This window comes from Oculina patagonica, chromosome 8, assembly GCF_052425735.1.
Source record: "Oculina patagonica isolate OP01 chromosome 8, crgOcupat, whole genome shotgun sequence".
Taxonomy (NCBI): Eukaryota; Metazoa; Cnidaria; class Anthozoa; order Scleractinia; family Oculinidae; genus Oculina; species Oculina patagonica.
In genome coordinates, this window is record NC_135765.1 from 24,631,048 (window position 1) to 24,650,057 (window position 19,010).

General features: G+C 38.6%; 2 protein-coding genes across 4 annotated transcripts; one reads left to right on the forward strand and one right to left on the reverse strand.

Annotated features, from left to right (window-relative positions):
• Positions 1-792: 792 nt before the first annotated feature.
• Positions 793-6,970, forward strand: LOC144663601 (uncharacterized). Of its 3 annotated transcripts, none has more exons than XM_078524619.1 (4): positions 793-926; positions 5,131-5,277; positions 6,253-6,406; positions 6,842-6,970. In XM_078524619.1, the coding sequence occupies exons 2-4, from the start codon at positions 5,136-5,138 to the stop codon at positions 6,855-6,857; spliced, it is 312 nt and encodes a 103-aa protein (XP_078380745.1). In that variant the 5' UTR covers positions 793-926; positions 5,131-5,135; the 3' UTR covers positions 6,858-6,970. The 3 variants fall into 3 exon arrangements, with proteins under 3 accessions (XP_078380745.1, XP_078380746.1, XP_078380744.1); XM_078524620.1 differs by lacking the exon at positions 793-926 and adding an exon at positions 2,085-2,281; XM_078524618.1 differs by lacking the exon at positions 793-926 and adding an exon at positions 3,950-4,067.
• A 4,659-nt stretch (positions 6,971-11,629) lies between these two features.
• Positions 11,630-18,767, reverse strand: LOC144664232 (C-type lectin domain family 6 member A-like). The gene is made up of 3 exons (XM_078525339.1): positions 18,432-18,767; positions 16,832-16,949; positions 11,630-12,057 (listed from the first exon to the last, which is right to left on the reverse strand). Exons 1-3 carry the CDS (start codon positions 18,765-18,767, stop codon positions 11,630-11,632), a joined length of 882 nt encoding a protein of 293 aa, XP_078381465.1.
• Positions 18,768-19,010: the final 243 nt, after the last annotated feature.

A 19,010-nucleotide genomic window follows, 5' to 3' on the forward strand; every position in this document is an offset into this window, starting at 1 on the left:
ATTCAATGTTTGTTTGTTTCGAAAGTCGGCTTATACGGCTGCCGCTACAACTACGCTTATTGAGCACCGACCTTGCAAAGCTTGTACGTGTGATACTTTTACATGACGAGAGAACGGTAAGTTAAACGTTTCTCTTTGACACGGCTAGCGTGTCATTTTGCACACTTGAATTGCGTGCTATTTGACACGCTGGCGTGCCATTTCGCACAGTACAGTGCTCGACACGGAACATTGTTCGAAAAGACACGCGCCTTTGTTTTTATCGTGCGATACTAACAAAAGAAAATTTTTAATTAGGCGTGCCTTCTGACACGCTGCTCAGAAGCCGGCGTGTCATTTTGCACACTGTCTATTGTTTAGCGTGCCATTTTGGCGTGCACGTGCGTTCACCTTTTTCACTGTTTTCCCGTGGAGGGTCACATATGTATAAAAGAACCGTACGCTGGACTTTCAGAGGCGAAAAAAGGGATTGAAATTAATTGCTGAAACTAACTGAAACCCCTGGGGTCAAAATTTGTAAACTGTTTGTTTTATATTCTATTCATGTATCGGTAAAAACTTCTTTTGATCAAACAAAGTAAAAAAAGTGATTTAAAAGCTGCAAGTAACGCCATTGTATGTATTGTCATTGAAATAATTTTATAAATTAAGAAATACATGTACTAGATTTTTCTGCTTGTGGAGACCTTAGTTAAGCTGTAAAACGCTAAAATTACTGTCAGTCATTTTATTCATGAGATACAACAATGCTCTATAACGTCACGCCGTTATGTATCCCTCCCGATGCACGCTAATGAAATACATCCCCAAAAAAGGTGAAAACGTCTTTACTCGGCCATTAATCATTGAAAGGACAGGAAGCCGCACGTCACCTCTAGTTCTAAACAGAGAGATAACTTGAAACGAAGCTTTGGCTGACTTTAAAGGTAAATATTGAAAGACAAGCCTCTTATGCAGTATTAAATTAAGTCACGTTTGTAACAATGAATTAAAACACCAACAGCTAGGTACGTAATGTCGCTTCTGTCGACTTGGTGTACGAACGTCAAGCGAGTGGCAGAAAATATTATATTTTTGAAAACCTGTTCCTCTTCGATTCGCAAATTTAAAGAAGGCTACTTTTAAACTGCTTGACAGATAGGCGATTCACACATAATTTAGAAGAAGGGGAGAGGTGTTAAAGGGACTGTGTCACGGCTAAATTAATTTTATGTTATTAAATCTTGCCAAATATTCGCTATGAAACTTAATGTTTGCAAAGAAATTTATTCTATGATTCTAAATGACAAAACCATAGCTTCATAAGCAGGCAGATGTGTCTCCGGGCGTTATAGTTAAAAGATACAAGCAGACAAGATTTTTTTTTTTTTATTTCCGCCGGACCATATTTCAAATACCCATATAGCAATCTATTTCAATCTTCGACACTTTTGGCCATCCATACCTCCTTTTGCATTATTTTGGTGTGTTATATAAATATCCCTTTACTGTGTTAAGAGGAAATCTCATATATTTAAACGAATTTGATGGTCATTTCCCTGCCTAAGTTTGGCTAAAATCCGTGACACGGTCCGTTTAATGTTAGAATCCCCTTTTTAAGGTCACTCTAAAACAATTAATTAAACACCAAACCGGCCAGGAGCGATGAGAGGCGGCTGTATATTCGCAGGCTAACAGAATGTGACTTATTTTCCTCGAGAGAAAACGACAGCGAGTTGTCTGATTATTTCAGAAGCAATTTACTTTCTTCTCTTACACCAAAAATATACCTAGATAGAGGCCCTCTTAGGTTGGGTATACATGTCTGCCGTCTCAATTTCAAAGCTTGTCATGTCGCAACTGAGAATGGTCCGCAAGTCGCTCTCAGAATTTCGTTATTTCATCTAACGACGAACGCGAGTAACAGAGCAGAAGTTTCTCAGATATTTTAATATCTCTACTAATTAAAAGAAAATTGAGTAACCTAGCTACACAGAGCAGGAGTTTCCCTGGTATTTTAAAAAGTCAGTATTTTTTTTAATGTCTCGACCAATTAAAAACGAGCAGAAGTTTCGACGAGACTCTGAACTAAGTAAACGGAGCAGGAGTTTCGTGCAATTTGAAAGAGCCGTTAAGATTAATTAGTACACAGAGCAGAAGTTTAAATAAAAATCGACGTGTTTTCAACTGATCAAAATTTGTCGATCGCTATAAATTTCTCAACCGATTTCTCGACCTCGACGGGCGATTATTTTTGGACTGCTGTCCACTGTTTCAAGCGTTCACTAACAATTTTTCAAAGGTGGGTTTATCTCGCTCGGCTGAAATGACAGCGGAGCTTATTTGTCGTATTTCCTTATAGTTTACTATGCTTAATCAGGATGTAGTACTTTAGTTGGTTGCCAGCAAACAAAGCAGCAACATTTCCGCATTAATGCAAACACTCGTTAGTTTAGTTTGTTCCTTTTAACTTTTTTTATTGAATATATAACGTATGATCAGCCACAGCCATAACGAATAAGGATCTGTAACCTTGTACCCTTTAAAGCAAAATTCTCGTGAGTAGGTCAAGCACAGAAAGTTTTCGACTGTTTTTATTTATCCACCTAAAAGCATGCCCTGCATGCTGATGACGCAGGAGATTTGTGACTACATCAGGTTCGCCGTCGAACATTTATGAAACCGAAAGATTCGCCGTAGTACTCTCATTTAATTCTTTCCTCGCTGTCGCTATATCGATAAAGATCTTGTCGTTCCTCGCCATTTCATTTCTCCTATGTTGCTTTTTAAACGCCGTGTCGCTTGTCGGAATTTACCCTAACAGGGCCTCTAGATATATATAATATATAATATAATATGTTAAGATGGTTTGGCAACAATATACAAAGCAAAACCATTGTTGAAACCATGTATTATAACGGATTTGCAATATACAACGACACCAGATGGTACATTCTTATACTTTTACAAGAGATCTCTTTAAAGAAAGTAAAATTTATTAAATTTAAAACGGGATATAATATGCAGAATTATAAAGATATATTGTAGAATTTGTGGCCTTTTAACGTGCTTGTAAAAATTATTTCCGTTGTCAAGGATGCGGAAATCCATGTGCCGTTTTGCCTTCTTTTTGCTCTTCAAAGATTTGGTCTTATATATCCATGGGAAAAAGAGTTCTCCTCTCACCATTGTCGCATATGTATAAAAGAACCGTACGCTGGACTTTCAGAGGCCAAAAAAGGGACTGAAATTAACGGCTGAAACTAACGACAATCATATGCAACTAGCCCCTGGCGTCAAAACTTGTAAACAGTTTGTTTCATATTCGCTTTTTTGCATAATAACAACTTCTTTCGATCAAACAAAGTGAAGCTAAATTTAAAGCCATTGTATTTATTGTCATACAAATAAATGAAATACTATTCTAACGGGGATTGCCAGTTCACCCATAAATCATACTACAATATGTATAGCGTGTACTTGAGACAGGCCGGTAGGGCACGGAATGCTTTAGAACAGTAGAATAACTATTTTTTATCTGTTTACATTAATAGAACACTGTTAAACCGAATTTTGTTCCTATGTTTGTGTTATATGAAAGTTAATATGTCGACAAACTGGAAACTGAGCGAAAACATTTTGTCTTCTTGATGGAGGTCATAGCCAATGCATTCACGAATATTCCATGAGCGTGTAGCTCCGTTACGAATCAATAAAAACTGAAAACTCTACTGAAGTCACTTGATTCACGTGTGCAACAACCATGAGTGGAATATAATCGTTTCTTTTTCGCAAGAATTGAAAAAAGAAGACATACAAAAGACAAAAGCCAAATCGAATAACGACAAACTGGCTGCACATTAAAAAATAAAGATTATCAATGTATGTACAGCAATTGTTTTATTTATAATTATTTTTCAGTTTTTTAATTTGCATGACCGACAACGAATTTCTCCAGCGCTTGCCAACTCAGCCATAAATTATACTAACAGGGTTATAGCGTGTACTAGAGATAAGCTCTAGTCATTTCCAAGAAGAAAGGCTTTAAGCTCGGAGTTCATTTCAAAGTTTTAGACGGTACAAGGAAGGTGAGACCATTTCAGTTCATTGAAATCTAAGTTTTAGCAGTTTGTTTGCTTGTAAGATTTTTTTAAGCCCCAAAATATTCTTTTTCACGTATTTGCGTGATTTGCAAGTAAAGTTAAACTATCAGAGAACGCTCCCATTAAGGTACTGTATAAAGACGTTAGTGTTTTAACTTTATTCTTTAGTCAAACCACCTACAGCTCGTTAACGAAACGACTTTAGACGTAGGTGAATCGACCGAAGACGTAAGCGAACTGCTCGTTAGTGAATCTACTCGTAGGCGAAACGACCGCAATTTCAAAAGGACCCTCAAAGCGTTGTTTCGCGTCCTCACAAGAATCAATAAAAAGTTAAGCGAGGTTTCATGCTGAAAGCGTTCTTTCGCGTTTTCACAAGCATGAATAAAACTTTTTGTGTTCAAAGCGCGGCTTCGGTTCTTCACAAGAATCAATAAACATTTAAGAGAGGTTTCATTTCGCGTCTTCACTAGTATGAATTAGAAGTTAAGCAAAGTTACGTGTTCAAAGCGTGGGTTCGGGTCCTCACAAGAATCAATAAAAAGTTAAGCAAGATTTCATGTTTAAAGCGTTGTTTCGCGTCTTCACAAGTATGAGGAATAACAGGGGAGATTTCAAGTTCAATGCGTGAATATGAATAAAAAGTTTGGCATGGTTATTTTCGTGCTTCAAGTAATACCAGGCGTTTATTATTTAGACTTTGGTGGTCTGAATGAGACACATGGCCACGAGCCTATTACCTGACATGGCAAATTTACGCTACCCACTTCCCCACTGGAGCAAAATAGTCATGCTGAAAATTTTTCGATTACTCACGTGCTTTTCCGCTTAGTTTCGGCCAAAGTCCCTCAGCGCTACCAAGAAAAAAGGACTATTGTTTAATGCAAAATGTGAGAAGTTGAGCCAGAACAACAGACCATTTCTTGATACGAAAAGAAACCAAGCAAGCAGACCTAAATAGCTAGTGACTATAATTATAAAATGTCACATAGAACTCATTCGCCTTAGCGTTTCTTCTCTTTATAAGCTCATTTTTTTTCCATTTCAGCCAAAATGTCTTACATTCATAAGATTGTTTTCGCGTTTGTCATTGTCCAAGTGGCAGTGGTTCTGGCCAAACCGTACGAGCCTGAAAATGACGATGCGCTGAATCAGTTCAGTGACGATATGGACAACTCTGTTTACAAACGAGCAGGTGAGACTCATCTTTAATTGCTAACTTTGCTTTCTGTTCAATTAGTAGAAACTCATCCGCGTTCTATTAGAAATCCACCAATCTGGTTTCTTCTCCCATTGGTTTTCTATTCGCCGATAGAAGACAATCAGACAACTGTTCTTAATTGTTGGCTTAAAAGTGCATAAAATTGTAAGTTTTGGACTGCAATCCTTTAGGATTTCTATTAGACAATCAGCCCACTCGCTCATAGAAAAATAGTAGTAAAATAGTAGTCTAACTGTGAAATATTAATTCTACCATCCCTTGAAAAATACAGCCAGTCAGGAGCCATAAAAAATACTGTCCGTTACATATGCTGTGGTATTTCAAGGTCCGTCTTCCACGAAAACGGTCTCCTGGCCTTTAGCACGGCCTCTAAGTTTTCCCAGCGAAAGTATCAACGGCAGCGCGCACCATTTTTTTTTTGTTTCATTCAGCTCAGTTTCGATTTTGCGAGAAACTTTTCAAAAATGAAAAAGAACCAAATTATTCGCTCGAATATGACTTTCCTTAGTTTATGTTTTCAGAAAAACCTTATACTAGACACGGAAAACTTTATGCAGACGTCGAGAAAAGAAATTGTCGGGGGAAGGGAGACAAAAAGACTCACATGTGATGCAAGAGCATCGATAGATCAATCTGTTATATAAGTTTGCTGCATTAACAAATGGCCAATTATTCCAAAGGTAGTCCGAAACATTGGAAAAAATGGGAAATTCAGGAAAATCAATACAGTATTTGCATTACAATACGTATAAACAGGTATAAATGTTTCAGGAAAATTATGTTGACATAACCATACATCAAGAGAATAGATATTAATCACCACTCATCCCCTTTGCGTTCTCCCTCGTTAAATTCCCTCGTGGTTTAACAAGATTTTTAAAATGGATTATTCCTCTAAGAGACTATTCATCTCATCTACCTTTTTTACCATTTTTTTGTTTTTTCAAGCTGACTGCGGCAGTGGCTGCGAATATGAAGGCTGTTTTTCCCGAAAGTGTCGTTCGTCCTGCAGATATAAAGAAGACCACGTATCAATTTTTGACAACAGGTGCTCCGGAGGTGACAAGTGCTGCATGTGTCACGCCGGCTTTTATAATGGCTGGTAAGTTACGAAGCAATATTAACTGGTTGTACATGACTGCAGAAGTCTAGCAATTATGGAATTATACTGTTAATAAAGTTTCTTGGTGGCAATTGAATAGAAATAAAAACAGAAATAGAAAAACAATAATTAAAAAACCCTACAAAATAATAATAATAATAATAATAATAATAATAATAATAATAATTAATAATAATAATAATAATAATAATAATAATAATAATATAATTGTTGATTAATTCTGAATAGATAGATATTTACTAATTGCCAATGGAACTTGAGTGACACAAATGAGGCACAACCTTAGCTCTAAGTCACAAACAGTCTGTGATACCTTTAAAAAGATTTTTTCTAAAGGTTAAAAAATTTCATAGAAACAGCACTCAAACTTAGTATTAATAAGTTAATCAAACAGTTCTCTTTTTGTTTCTACAGCACCTATGATAATTAATGTGGCCGATCAGCAGTCAGCAAGCAATATTGCCACACGGCAGTGCGAGGTAGTTTAATAAAACTTTGTGTGTATCACAAGACAAAGTGAAAAATAAAAGCAATATTGCCAAATGGAGTGTGTCAAATATTCAATCGGTATGTCAGTGGGCAAATGGAGTTCTAATTGTCCTTGCTTGTCATCAAAAATTGCAGGTCGTTTCAAACAACGTTCAGATTGCGCTCGTTCAGCCATTAAGGTCATTACCCTGAAATAGAACTACTACAAGGTTTTTTGTCGCTGTTGTTTTTTTAAGTTAAACCTCTCTTCCTGAATTTCTGTCCACCTCAGTATCTGAGGGCTGAGGGCCAACCCTTAGCTAGTTCCCAGGCTGCTGTCAGTACAACATACCTCAAGGGTGCAATTTTTAACGGCTTCTAAGTTTAGTGATTTGAGCGAGTAGCACGAAAATCGCTAAATTAAGTACTCGCTAAAATTAGTCTTCGTCAAATTTAATACTCGTTAAATTTTAGTACCTCCCTCCCCCCTCCCCAAAAGAAAATAAATTAATCATAGTCGACATCAAAAATTCTTTTAAGAAATGGATATCGAAACTTTGTTCTTTCTGACAATGCCGTCTAGTGATTCTGTTCTTTTACTGAACATTTATTTCCATCTTAGCTATTACTTTATGAAATACTGGTTTACACTGGGTATTTTTTTTCTAGGGCCTGCTGATTTTTTTTTAAAAAATCTGAAAATCGCTAAATTACATTGTCGCTAAATTCTCCTCAAAAAAATCGCTAAAATTACTACCATCTTAAACCTTAAGGTAACTGATTACACCAGGTAATCTGGTCAGTCACTTCGTGGGACAATAAGATCAATGACAAAATAAACCTTGACCCCTACCCCCCCCCCCCCCCACCCAAAACCCGTATAAACCCTTCCCTTTCCCCGCTATCCAAAGGATGGAATTTGGTTTTAAGAGTCTGGAGGTACAAAGAGTGAGTCGAGATTGGTTGTGAATGCGGTAAAAAGTCAGAGAGCCTGTGTAAAAATTGCAAACGGGAGAAAGGCAGACAGCTTGGGAACAGTGGAGCGAAGTGGAGAGCGTGACGACAGCTGACAACGGCTGTGGAGATCGCCTTTTCGAATGTGTTTGGTATTTGCTCAACTAGCCGAGAATCGTTACTTGTTATGTTTGGACATGTATGGTAAGCTGCTGCTGGTGGTATAGTATCTTTTGCTTTATAGCCAAGAGTGTTTTTTTTTTATTGTTATTGTTAAACAGGAAATCAACAGAAATTCAGACAGACATCTAATTCCAGTTCTTGCAGTTCTTGGTAAACATGTACATGTATCAGTTCTGGCGTATAATATCAAGTCGAGGACCCGCACTCTTAAAAGGAAAATATACAAGCAGTTGAACACAGTTACTTCATTTTTCGATGTTCTCCTATAGATACGCTTGTCGATAAGATCATCATCTTGTTTATGAACACATACTGTATTTGCAAAATTCATGTTGTTGACACACAGACTGAGGTATTCGAAAAACTTTACAGAATCGATACAGCCGGAACTAAAAATAACTTTTACCAGTGTTAAATAGTTAGTAATTTAATGAAACAGAACCACCAGGATAAAATATGACACGCTTCGAGACTACTTTGTGAAGACATTTCGCTTTGAATTGTTTTATTTCTTTCACAGTGCGAGTTACACAGTGTGAGAGGCAAAGCCGGTAAATATGGCACGAAACGTGACCTTTGTATTTTTGCGTTCAGATCAATTATCCCATCCTCTAAAATTAATTTTTATATGAATACAAAACAGTAAATAATACATAAGATAGGTAGATTTTTTCGAGCATAAACTGTAGCCAAAGTGAGCAAAACTAAAACACATTGAATAAATCAGATCGAAATGTGTTTACTAGTGTTGTGTGACCGTCACCAATTTTTGTAGTCAATACATGAAATATTCACTATGCGTTTACTTCTCTCAACGGGTGGTTTTTCAATTGCCCGGGCTGGATTTTTTATATGTTACAGTACCATAATACTACTTGACGCCGATCTATTTTTTATTCCAAATTTCGATGTACCAGGACACGATTTTTGCCACCAAAGTTACCCTTGTTTCAAGTGTTTACCAAAGTGCTCAAAATACCAATTTTCGGGCTTTAAAAAAGATCTGTTTAATTGCATCGTTTTGCAATATTTTTAGGTTTCTGTGTAGTATATTGGATGCCCCGCATACCTGCCCAAGATAAATTTCATACGTGCAACCTTCTTTCCGTACGAGTGTTTTGAATACCCACAAAAATTCGACAAAATTTTATGGCGGCGGGGACGCGAAAACGGCCTTTTAACCTTTTGCCGATTTTCTCAAATATAAAAACCCTTTGAAAATTTTAAATGTCATTTTCGTAAATAGTTCACCAAAGGGTTTCTTTTGACTGAATGTGAAGAAATGCGAATTAGGAGTTTTGAAATTTTTTTCTCGAAAATTCCAGTCGGTAGCACTTAAGTGTTTTCCTCACTTACCATCAAAGAGTACATTTTTTACAGTCACGTTATGTATCCTAAAAACTAAAATGCCAACGAAAGCTTTCCGAAATTTATCAATTATGTTTAAAAGTTAACATTCACAAACCTGGTTTGTCATCCTTACTTCCAACCCCCTTAATACGCTAGACCCGACCCGTGTCGGATCGACCGGATCCAGTCGATCCGCCGACATTTCTACCCCCCTTTCATCACGTTATGGTGAACTTTTTCTAAGTCTATCGCGAAATGACATCCGGTTGACGGGTCGACTCGACCCGTGTCGGATCGACCGGACCGTGTCGATCCGCCGACATTTCATCCCCCCTTTCATCACGTTATGGTAAACTTTTTCTAATCTCTCGCGAAATGACATCCGGTTGACGGGTCGACTCGACCCGTGTCGGATCGACCGGACCGTGTCGATCCGCCGACATTTCATCCCCCCTTCATACACGAAGGTGAACGTTTTCTAATCTCTCGCGAAATGACATCCGGTTGACGGGTCGACTCGACCCGTGTCGGATCGACCGGACCGTGTCGATCCGCCGACATTTCATCCCCCCTTCATACGCTAAGGTGAACTTTTTCTAAGTCTCTCGCGAAATGACATCCGTGTGATTGACAGGTCGACTCGACCGGTGTCGGATCGACCGGATCGAGTCGATCCGCCGAACTTTTCCTAAGTCTCTCATCGATCGCGAAATGATTTCCGGTTGACGGGACGATTCGACCCGTGTCGGATCGATGCGGAGTTGGCGACCTGACACAGTTCGGGTGTATTGGACAACCCTCCATTTTTGCTTCGTCTCGATCCGTTGCGAGTGATCTTCAGCACGGGATTCAAAATCATTGGCTTAGTGGCCGCTCCATCGTGACAAAGTAGCCCTCAGCCGTAGGGAAGCACAGGTCAATTTGCTCTATGCAAAGTAACCGTAGCTTTTAAGCAGTAAAACATTGATTTTATGCGTTAAAATATTTCAAAATTGCTTCCACTAGAAAGCGACAATAATGTTTAACCCAAGCGGTGAGTTTTCCGTCGTTTTGGCTCAAATCTCCCCAGAGTCCCTTGTGCGGTCACTTTGCATAGAGCAAATTGACCTGTGCCGCCCTACGGTCGAGGGCTACTTTGTCACGATGGAGCGGACACTAAGCCAATCGGATCGAGACGAAGCAGAAATGAAAAGCAAAGCGGTTCGGAAAGGAGCGTTTTTCAGGCAGATAAGATAACCTTGGAATCCGAGGAGAAGCAAATAAAAAAAAGAATTATCAACGGCTGCCGTGAGGCAATTTTGGCGGGTTTTCAGCATTTTTGTGAAATTTTTGGAGCTTCAAATGCGATTGCTTGACCGACCAGGCCGTCCCGAGGCTTTCGTTTCTCTTTAGTGGAAAGCAAACCAGGGAAAGTTTAAATCGTCTAAATGGCTTTAGAACAACTCAGCAATCTTAGACAGAGACATCAAAGACAGAGACATCAAAATAACACAAGTGCAGGGTAAGATAAGTTACTCTTATTTGAATCCTTTACTATAAGACTTCAAGTTGAGTTTAGAGCAATTTTCATATTATTCTCATACATTCTCTTAAATGGCTCAAAACGTAATGCAATATTGTCACGAACCATAAACAGCGGCTAAGCCGCTTGTGGAAATGAGCTCACAAGAGACAGCTTCAAGACCCCTTTGAGGGATATATTATTTTATTTAATTTCAGGAACGCCACTTTTATCAAACTGTTTTGATCTGCAACTTTTCTTGCAAATATTTTGTTGCCGATTTCTATTTGAAGTACAGTATTTTGTGAAACGTTAAGTAAGTTAATGTAATGATAATGATGACGATGATGATGATGATGATGATGATGATGATGATGATGATGATGATGATGATGATGACTTTATTAGAAGTGCTTCAACAGAGTGGCCCTTCGTCTTTAAATACCTAAAATGACTTTAACGGATTAAGAGTACTTACAACATTTACAATAAAAACAATTAAAAGCTAAAATTTATCTTAACATTACATCATATACCTAATGTGGAGAAATTTGAAAAACCGGTAATATTATTTTCTTTAGCCGATCAGATGGGCCTATAACCGGAGATGCTTATTTTTTGGGGGGGATGGGGGTATAACTAGCATTTTACGGTGTATCATGTTGGCGTTTGTTAAAAAGTAACTAAAGTAACATGCAGCAGTCCAGCCGTAACAAAACGACAAAGTACCCACACAAATGGCCGTCTCAAATGGGATTTTTCTGGCAAAGGATAACTGGCGCTGTCCACCGCTGCGCCTCAGACAAGTCGCATCTGTTGTCATTCCACTTTCCTACCCTGTGCAATTCGTTAAATGTGTGGACACATTTCTCATGTAGGTAGTTCGGTTCTCCACTCGCCCATGCAGAATACTGTCCCTCTAGTGGAGTGTCATCGATCCAGTAGAACCTAGTGTCAGCCTTTCTGTTAAGTCCAATCCACGCTCCCCAGTTTTGGACTGTTTGCTGATTCCTTACCAGATCACGTATGAAGTTATTTTCATCTTCTGATCTGATTATAGCGAGGTCTCCTTCCAGATTCTGACAAGTCGTTCGAGCGTCGTTCCATTTAAGGGTTGGAGTGTCGATGACGTGATAACATGAATTTCCATGACGAACCCAATCTTGCGGACAATCTAATGATGATAAACATGATAAGTGTTAGATGCTACTGCGGAAAAAAGCAAGAGAAGCAATCATTCTCTAACCTGCCCCTTGCCCCTTATCCGAGAAAACAATAGAGGTAGTGTTAACAATGGGCGAATGAAAAAAGAAATTCCAAAAAAGAAATAGCTTACTTTTCAGTTATTAGTAAATTTTGCAAATCTCAGGTCTCATCTATTAAAATCTCAATGAAAAAAGGTCACTTGTTTGTTTTATGCTTTATCTCTGTGGCGTGATTCAACCGTTATAAACATTGCACTACATGAAAATAAAGCTTTCTAATGAATTTTTGTTTCTGCTTCTATGTAAAGTAAACATTCTTAATTACCCATTTTACTGACTTCACATGTTTCTCCAGTCCAAGGTGGTTTGCACGAACATGAAAAAGTTTGTTTTTCATTGTTAGGCAAACAAGAACCACCATTGAGGCAGCTGGTGATCAAACACCCCTGAATAAAATAACAAATTAAAAACGCTGAGAATGCAGATCTAAAAATAAAAAAAATACTTTATGTGTAATTCCCGCTTTAAGGGCAAGAATAACCTCATATTTGTTTCTAATTCATGCTAACTCGAGTCGCGAAAAGGGTTGACGGGCAAGGAGGGTTAAACTGGGTCGGAAGGTTTTTTCGTGTAAACGCTTTAAGCCTGGTTTTCACCAGCGATGCAAACACAAGCGCAAGGATAACAGGTCGTATTTCACCGTGAAAAAAGCTTCAACGCAAGCAAAAGCACAAACGAATTGCATTTTGATGCTTGTGTTTGTGCTTGCGACAGCACAAACACAAGGATCAAAATTTGTCCTTTTTGCGTGCTTGCGCTTGTGCTTGCGTCGACTTTACAGAAGGTTAACTGAAAAAGGGTTACCCGTTGCAGTGATTCAACCCGGGTTAGCAACCAACCCGGGGTCGTCTCAAAAGGCGCTGATAAATTCATTTTTGTAAAATCAATTCATGAATGTTTGATCACCACCTGCCTCAATGGTGGTTCTAAGAAAAATCAAGTCTTTTCATGTTCGTGCCAACCAGCTTGCATTGAATAATATATGTGATTTTAGCGTGGTAATGTATAGTTTCTTTAACTTGTCACGTTTGCATAACAATAGTTATTTTGACACAATCTGTAAAATATCTTGATTTCTTGGAAACTTTTGTTACTAGTTAACAGCAAGGACCCGTTTTCAATTTTTTTTTAGCAACGCAAACTAAAGGTTGTACATGGCTTTCTCCTACATTTCCATACTGTAAATGGTTTTGTACTGAACTGAAATGCATGAAAGCTAAGGTGCTCAGGAGATTTTGACAGCTTGCGGCCAAAATGGCCTCCCTTCTGTAATGCAAATGTGAAAAGTTATTTATCAAAGGTAACACTCTGATTAATTGCTCATTTTGACTTTCTATTTGAACCATTAATGTAGCTGTTGACTAATGCAAACATCCCAGAATAAATTATATACACAACAAAAACGCCGAGAATGGCGGAGACTGTTGAAAATAGTGAAAACGGAGATCCGGAAATGTCATATCTTTTCTTTTTTATCTATTCTATGCTTGGTTTTCCCACCGATAACAAGAAATGTGCAAAATATGAAATTTATAAATTGTATTGCGATCTTAAAAACCATGAACGCAACCAGAAATGTAGATACAACACCATTTTCGTAATAAATTCACTCCGACTAGGTGAACAAGAAAGAGCTCACAAAAGTGCAAAGTACAAAGAGCGATACGAAGATTGAACTCACGGACGAAGACACCATTTCAACTTGCTTATTATAAATCTAAAATTAATTTCTAATAGTTACCTTCAGAAACATCGAGAAAGTAACTCCTTGCTGTTCATGAAAGTTGGTGTTTCCATTGACGAGGGAGATGTCCTTCTTGTTCAGTTCACACGTTCCTTTTCCGTCCTTTTTGGATGACATCTTGTAGTTTGTGGAAGTACACCACTCGTTTCTCATACATTGTTGACCACATGATAACAAACTGAGAGAATCAAACCGTTTGACAACGTATCCCTTAAGCCACTTATTTTCCAGCGTTGTGGAGTATGATGAACGCGAAAATTTCGGTTTTTCCTCAACGGTGGAAACGACGGCAGTTTGAAACAGCAAAAATATCAAAAGAAATATATACGCCATCGATAATCGGAATCAGTAGGAACTGAGAAGCTTTTAATTAACGAAGCATTAAATCAGTTATTTAACGGCGACGTCTTTTTACTTGAGCCCGTTGTCCTAGTGGTGATGCGACGCTATGATTGGTTGATTTTAGTCGGCGTAATACTGTCCCGAAATGGTCGGTAATTTTCTGCAGTTTGGTTTACGTGCAGTTGGTAAAAGCACCAGCTCAAGCACAAGGATAAGCCCATAAGAACGTCTCCCTCTTCTTAGTGACGACTATATGCTTATGCTTATGTCAGTGTTTATGTCCCAGTCTACTCTTGCTAGCTTTTGTACATCTAAACGAGGCCAGTTCTGTACAGCACAGGAAAATGTGCCGCTCTCGATCGCCACTTTGGAAACGAAAAAAAAATCTGGGATGAGCGTCACCTTGCAGTGGCTTGCGGGACGGTTATCTTATTCACCCGAGAAACGCTCCTTTTCGAGCGCTAGCTTTCCATTTCTGCTTCGTCTCGATCCGTTGCGAGTGATCTTCAGCACGGGATTCAAAATCATTGGTTTAGTGACCGCTCCATCGTGACAAAGTAGCCCTCAGCCGTAGGGAGGCACACGTCAATTTGCTCTATGCAAAGTAACCGTTGCTTTTAAGCAGTAAAACATTGATTTTAAATAAAAAAATATTTCAAAATTGCCTCCACTAGAAAGCTACAACAATGTTTAACCCAAGCGGTGAGTTTCCCGTCGTTTCGGGTGAATTCTCCCCAGGGTCCCTTGTGCGGTCACTTTGCATAGAGCAAATTGACCTGTGCCGCCCTACGGTCAAGGGCTACTTTGTCGCGATGGAGCGGTCACTAAGGCAATCGGATGGAGATGCAGAAATGGAAAGCTAGCGCTCGAAAAGGAGCGTTTTTCAGGCGCATAAGATTAGCCTTGGAATCCGAGGAGAAGTAAATAAAAAGAAGATTTATCGACGGCTGCCGTGAGGCAATTTTGCAAGTTTTGAGCACTTTTGTGGAATATTTGGAGCTTCGAGTGCGATTGGTTGACCGACCAGGCCGTCCCGAGCCTTTTGTTTCTCTTTAGTGGAAAGCAAACCAGGGAAAGTTTAAATCGTCTAAATGGCTTTAGAACGACTCAGTCACCCCAGAGACATAAACTACTCTTATCGACTTCAAGTTGAATTTAGAGCATTTTTCAAATCATTCTCATACATTCTCTTTAATGGCTCAAAACCTAATGCAATATTGTCACGAATCACAAACAACGTCTAGGCTGCTTGTGCAAATGAGCTCACAAGAGACAACTTCAAGACTGACGAGGGATATATTTAATTGGAGGAACGCCACTCTTATCAAACTGTTATAATCTGCGATTTTTCTTGCAAACATTTTGTTGCCGATTTCTACTTGACGTTCATTGTACACTATTTTGTTAAGACGTTAAGTAAATTAATGTAATAATAATAACAATAATAATAATAATAATAATAATAATAATAGTAATGATGATGATGATGATGATATTAATAATAACTTTATTATAAGTGCTTCCACAGAGTGGCTCTTCGTCTTCTAATACCTAAAATTACTTCAACGGATTAAGAGTATTTGCAATATTTACAATAAAAACAAAAGCTAAAATTTATCCTAACATTACATCGTATACCTAATGTGGAGAAATTGAAAAAAAAGGTTAATGTTATTTCCTGTAGCACGTCAGAGGGGGCTATTTTCGGGGGGGATGGAAGGGGTATGACAAGCATTTTACTGTGTATCATGTTGGCGTTTGTTAAAAAGTAACTAAAGTAACACGCAGCAGTCCAGCCATAACAAAACGACAAAGTACCCAAACAAATGGCCGTCTCAATTTTTCTGGCAAAGAAAAACTGGAGCTCTCCACCGTTTCCATTTAGGCAAATCGCATTTATTGTCATTCCACTTTCCTACCCCGTGCAATTCGTTAATTGTGTGGACACATTTCTCATCTAGGTTATCTGGTTTTCCTTGTGCCCATGCATCATACTGTCCCTCTAGTGGCGTGTCATCAATCCAGTAGAACTTAGTGTCATTTTTTCTATAAAGTCCAATCCACGCTCCCCAATCTTGGACTGTTTGTTGATTCCTTACCAAGTCACGTATGAAGATATTTTCATCTTCTGATCTGATTATTGCGAGGTCTCCTCCCAGATTTTGACAAGTCGTTCGAGCGTCGCCCCATTTAAGGGTTGGTGTGTCGATGACGTGGTAACATGAATTTCTATGACGAACCCAAGCTTGTGGACAATCTAATTGGGATAAATATGAAAAGAGGTAGATGCTTCTGTGGTAAAAAGCAATAGAAGCAACCATTCTCTAACCTGCCCCTTGTCCCTTATCCAAGAAAACAATAGAGGTAGTGTTAACAATGGGCGAATGAAAAAACAGGTTTACTTTTCAGTTATTAGTAAATTTTGCACATCTCAGATCTCATCTATAAAAATCTCAATTAAAAAATGTCACTTGTTCGCTTTATGCTTTATCTCTGTGCCATGATTCAACCGTAATAAACATTGCACTACATGAAAAAAAAAGCTTTCTAATGAATTTTTGTTTCTGCTTTTATGTGAGGTAAACATTCTTAAATACCTATTTTAACTTCACATGTTTCTCCAGTCCAAGGTGGTTGGCACGAACATGAAAAGGTTTGTTTTTCCTTGTCGGGCAAACAAGAGCCACCATTGAGGCAGCTGGTGATCAAACATCCCTGAATAAAATAACAAATTAAAAACGCTGAGAATGCAGATCTAACAATAAAAAATACTTTATGTGTAATTCCTGCGTTATAAGACAAGAACAACCTCATATTTGTTTCTGATTCATGTTAACCTGAGTCGCGAAAAGGGCTGACGGGCAAGGAGAGTTAAACTGGGTCGGAAGGTTTTTTCGTGTAAACGCTTACAGAAGGTTAACTGAAAAAGGGTTACCGGTCCCGTTGCAGTGATTCAACCCGGATTAGCAACCAACCCGGGGTCGTCTTACGAGGCCCAGATAGTTTCATTCTGTAAAATCAATTCATGAATGTTTGATCACCAGCTGCCTCAATGGTGGTTCTAAGGAAAATCAAGCCTTTTCGTGATCGTGCCAACCAGCTTGCATTAGATAATATATTTGATTTTGGATAGCGTGGTAATGTATAGTTGTCACGTTTGCATAACAATAGTTATTTGAGGACAAGCTGTAAAATATCTTGATTTTCTTGGAAACTTTTGTTACTAGTACAGCGAGGACCCGTTTTCAATTTTTCTTTTTAACAACGCAAACTAAAGGTTGTAGATGGTATTCTTCTAATTTTCATTCTATACATGTTTTTATCTTCGACAGTTTAATGAAAGCTCAGGAGATTTTGACAGCTTGCGGTCAAAATGGCCTCGCTTCTGTAATGCAAATTTGAAAAGTTGTCTATCAAAGGTCGGCACGACTTCCCATTTGAACCATAAAGGCAGCTGATGACCAAAATAAATTTTTAGCAAAACAAAAACGCTGAGAATGGCGGAGACTCTTGAAAATAGTGAAAACGGAGATCCGGAAAATGTCAGATGTTTTATTTTTTATCTATTCATTTTATCATAAACAAAATATGCTCCTTGAAAAAGCTGAGTTTTCCACCGATAACAAGAGATGTGTAACAAAGCTTTTTTTCTGTGCTACCGGCTGAAGTTGATGGTCAACAAAAGCTGAAATACGTTCTTCCGACAGGTGTGTTCATGATAGGAAATCTCGGGTCTGAGATTTGGCAAATTTGTGACTCTGACTACGAAAAACGATTTTCTTAGTTTTCTCAAAGTAAAAGGCTTTTGGTTTCTTTCCTTTCTTAGCTATATATTGACAATAAATGAAAGGAATAGATTTTTCAACTTCCGCAACGAACGAAATCAAGATTTTTGCCCAGTTTTTGCTGAAAGTCGCTCTTGAGTTGTCTATTTATTTGGTCCGGATGCCCGCGCTATGCGGGGCTTTTAACCGACGTCTTGGCCCCTATGGCGGGGTAATAAGCCCGGTGGTAAATGTTAAATTCCCCGGTAAGTCCCGGGGGTCGGGGGGCCGGGGTCTCAATTGACTGATGCATAAGTGAACTAGAAAGAGCTCACACAAAAGTACTAAAGAGCGATAAGAAAATTGAACTCACGGACGAAGACGCCATTTCAACTTGCTTATAATAAATCTAAAATTAATTACTGATAGCTACCTTTAGGAACATCGAGAAAGTAACTCCCTGCTGATCATGAAAGTTGATGTTTTCGTCGATAAAGGAGACGTCGTGCTTGTTCAGTTCACAAGTTCCTTTTCCGTCCTTTTTGGATGACATCTTGTAGTTTGTGGAAGTACACCACTCGTTTCTCATACATTGTTGACCGCACGATAACAAACTGGAAGAATCAAACCGTTTGACAACGTATCCATTAAGCTGCTTATTTTCCAGCGTTGTGAAGTATGATGAACGCGAAAATGTCGGTTTTTCCTCAGCGGTGGGAACGGCGGCAAATTGAAACAGCAAAAATATCAAAAGGATTATATACGCCATCGATAATCGGAATCAGTAGAAAATGAAGCTTTTAATGAAATATTAAATCAGTTATTTAGCGCCGACGTCTTTTCATTTGAGCCCGTTGTCATAGTGGTGATACGACGCTATGATTGGCTGATTTTAGTCGGCGTAATACAGTTCGAGGGTGGTCGGGATTTTCGGTTACCATCGCTACCACACGCTGTGATTATATCGCTAAAGGCTGGCTTACACTTGGCATGTTTTAGAGACGGCGCTTGG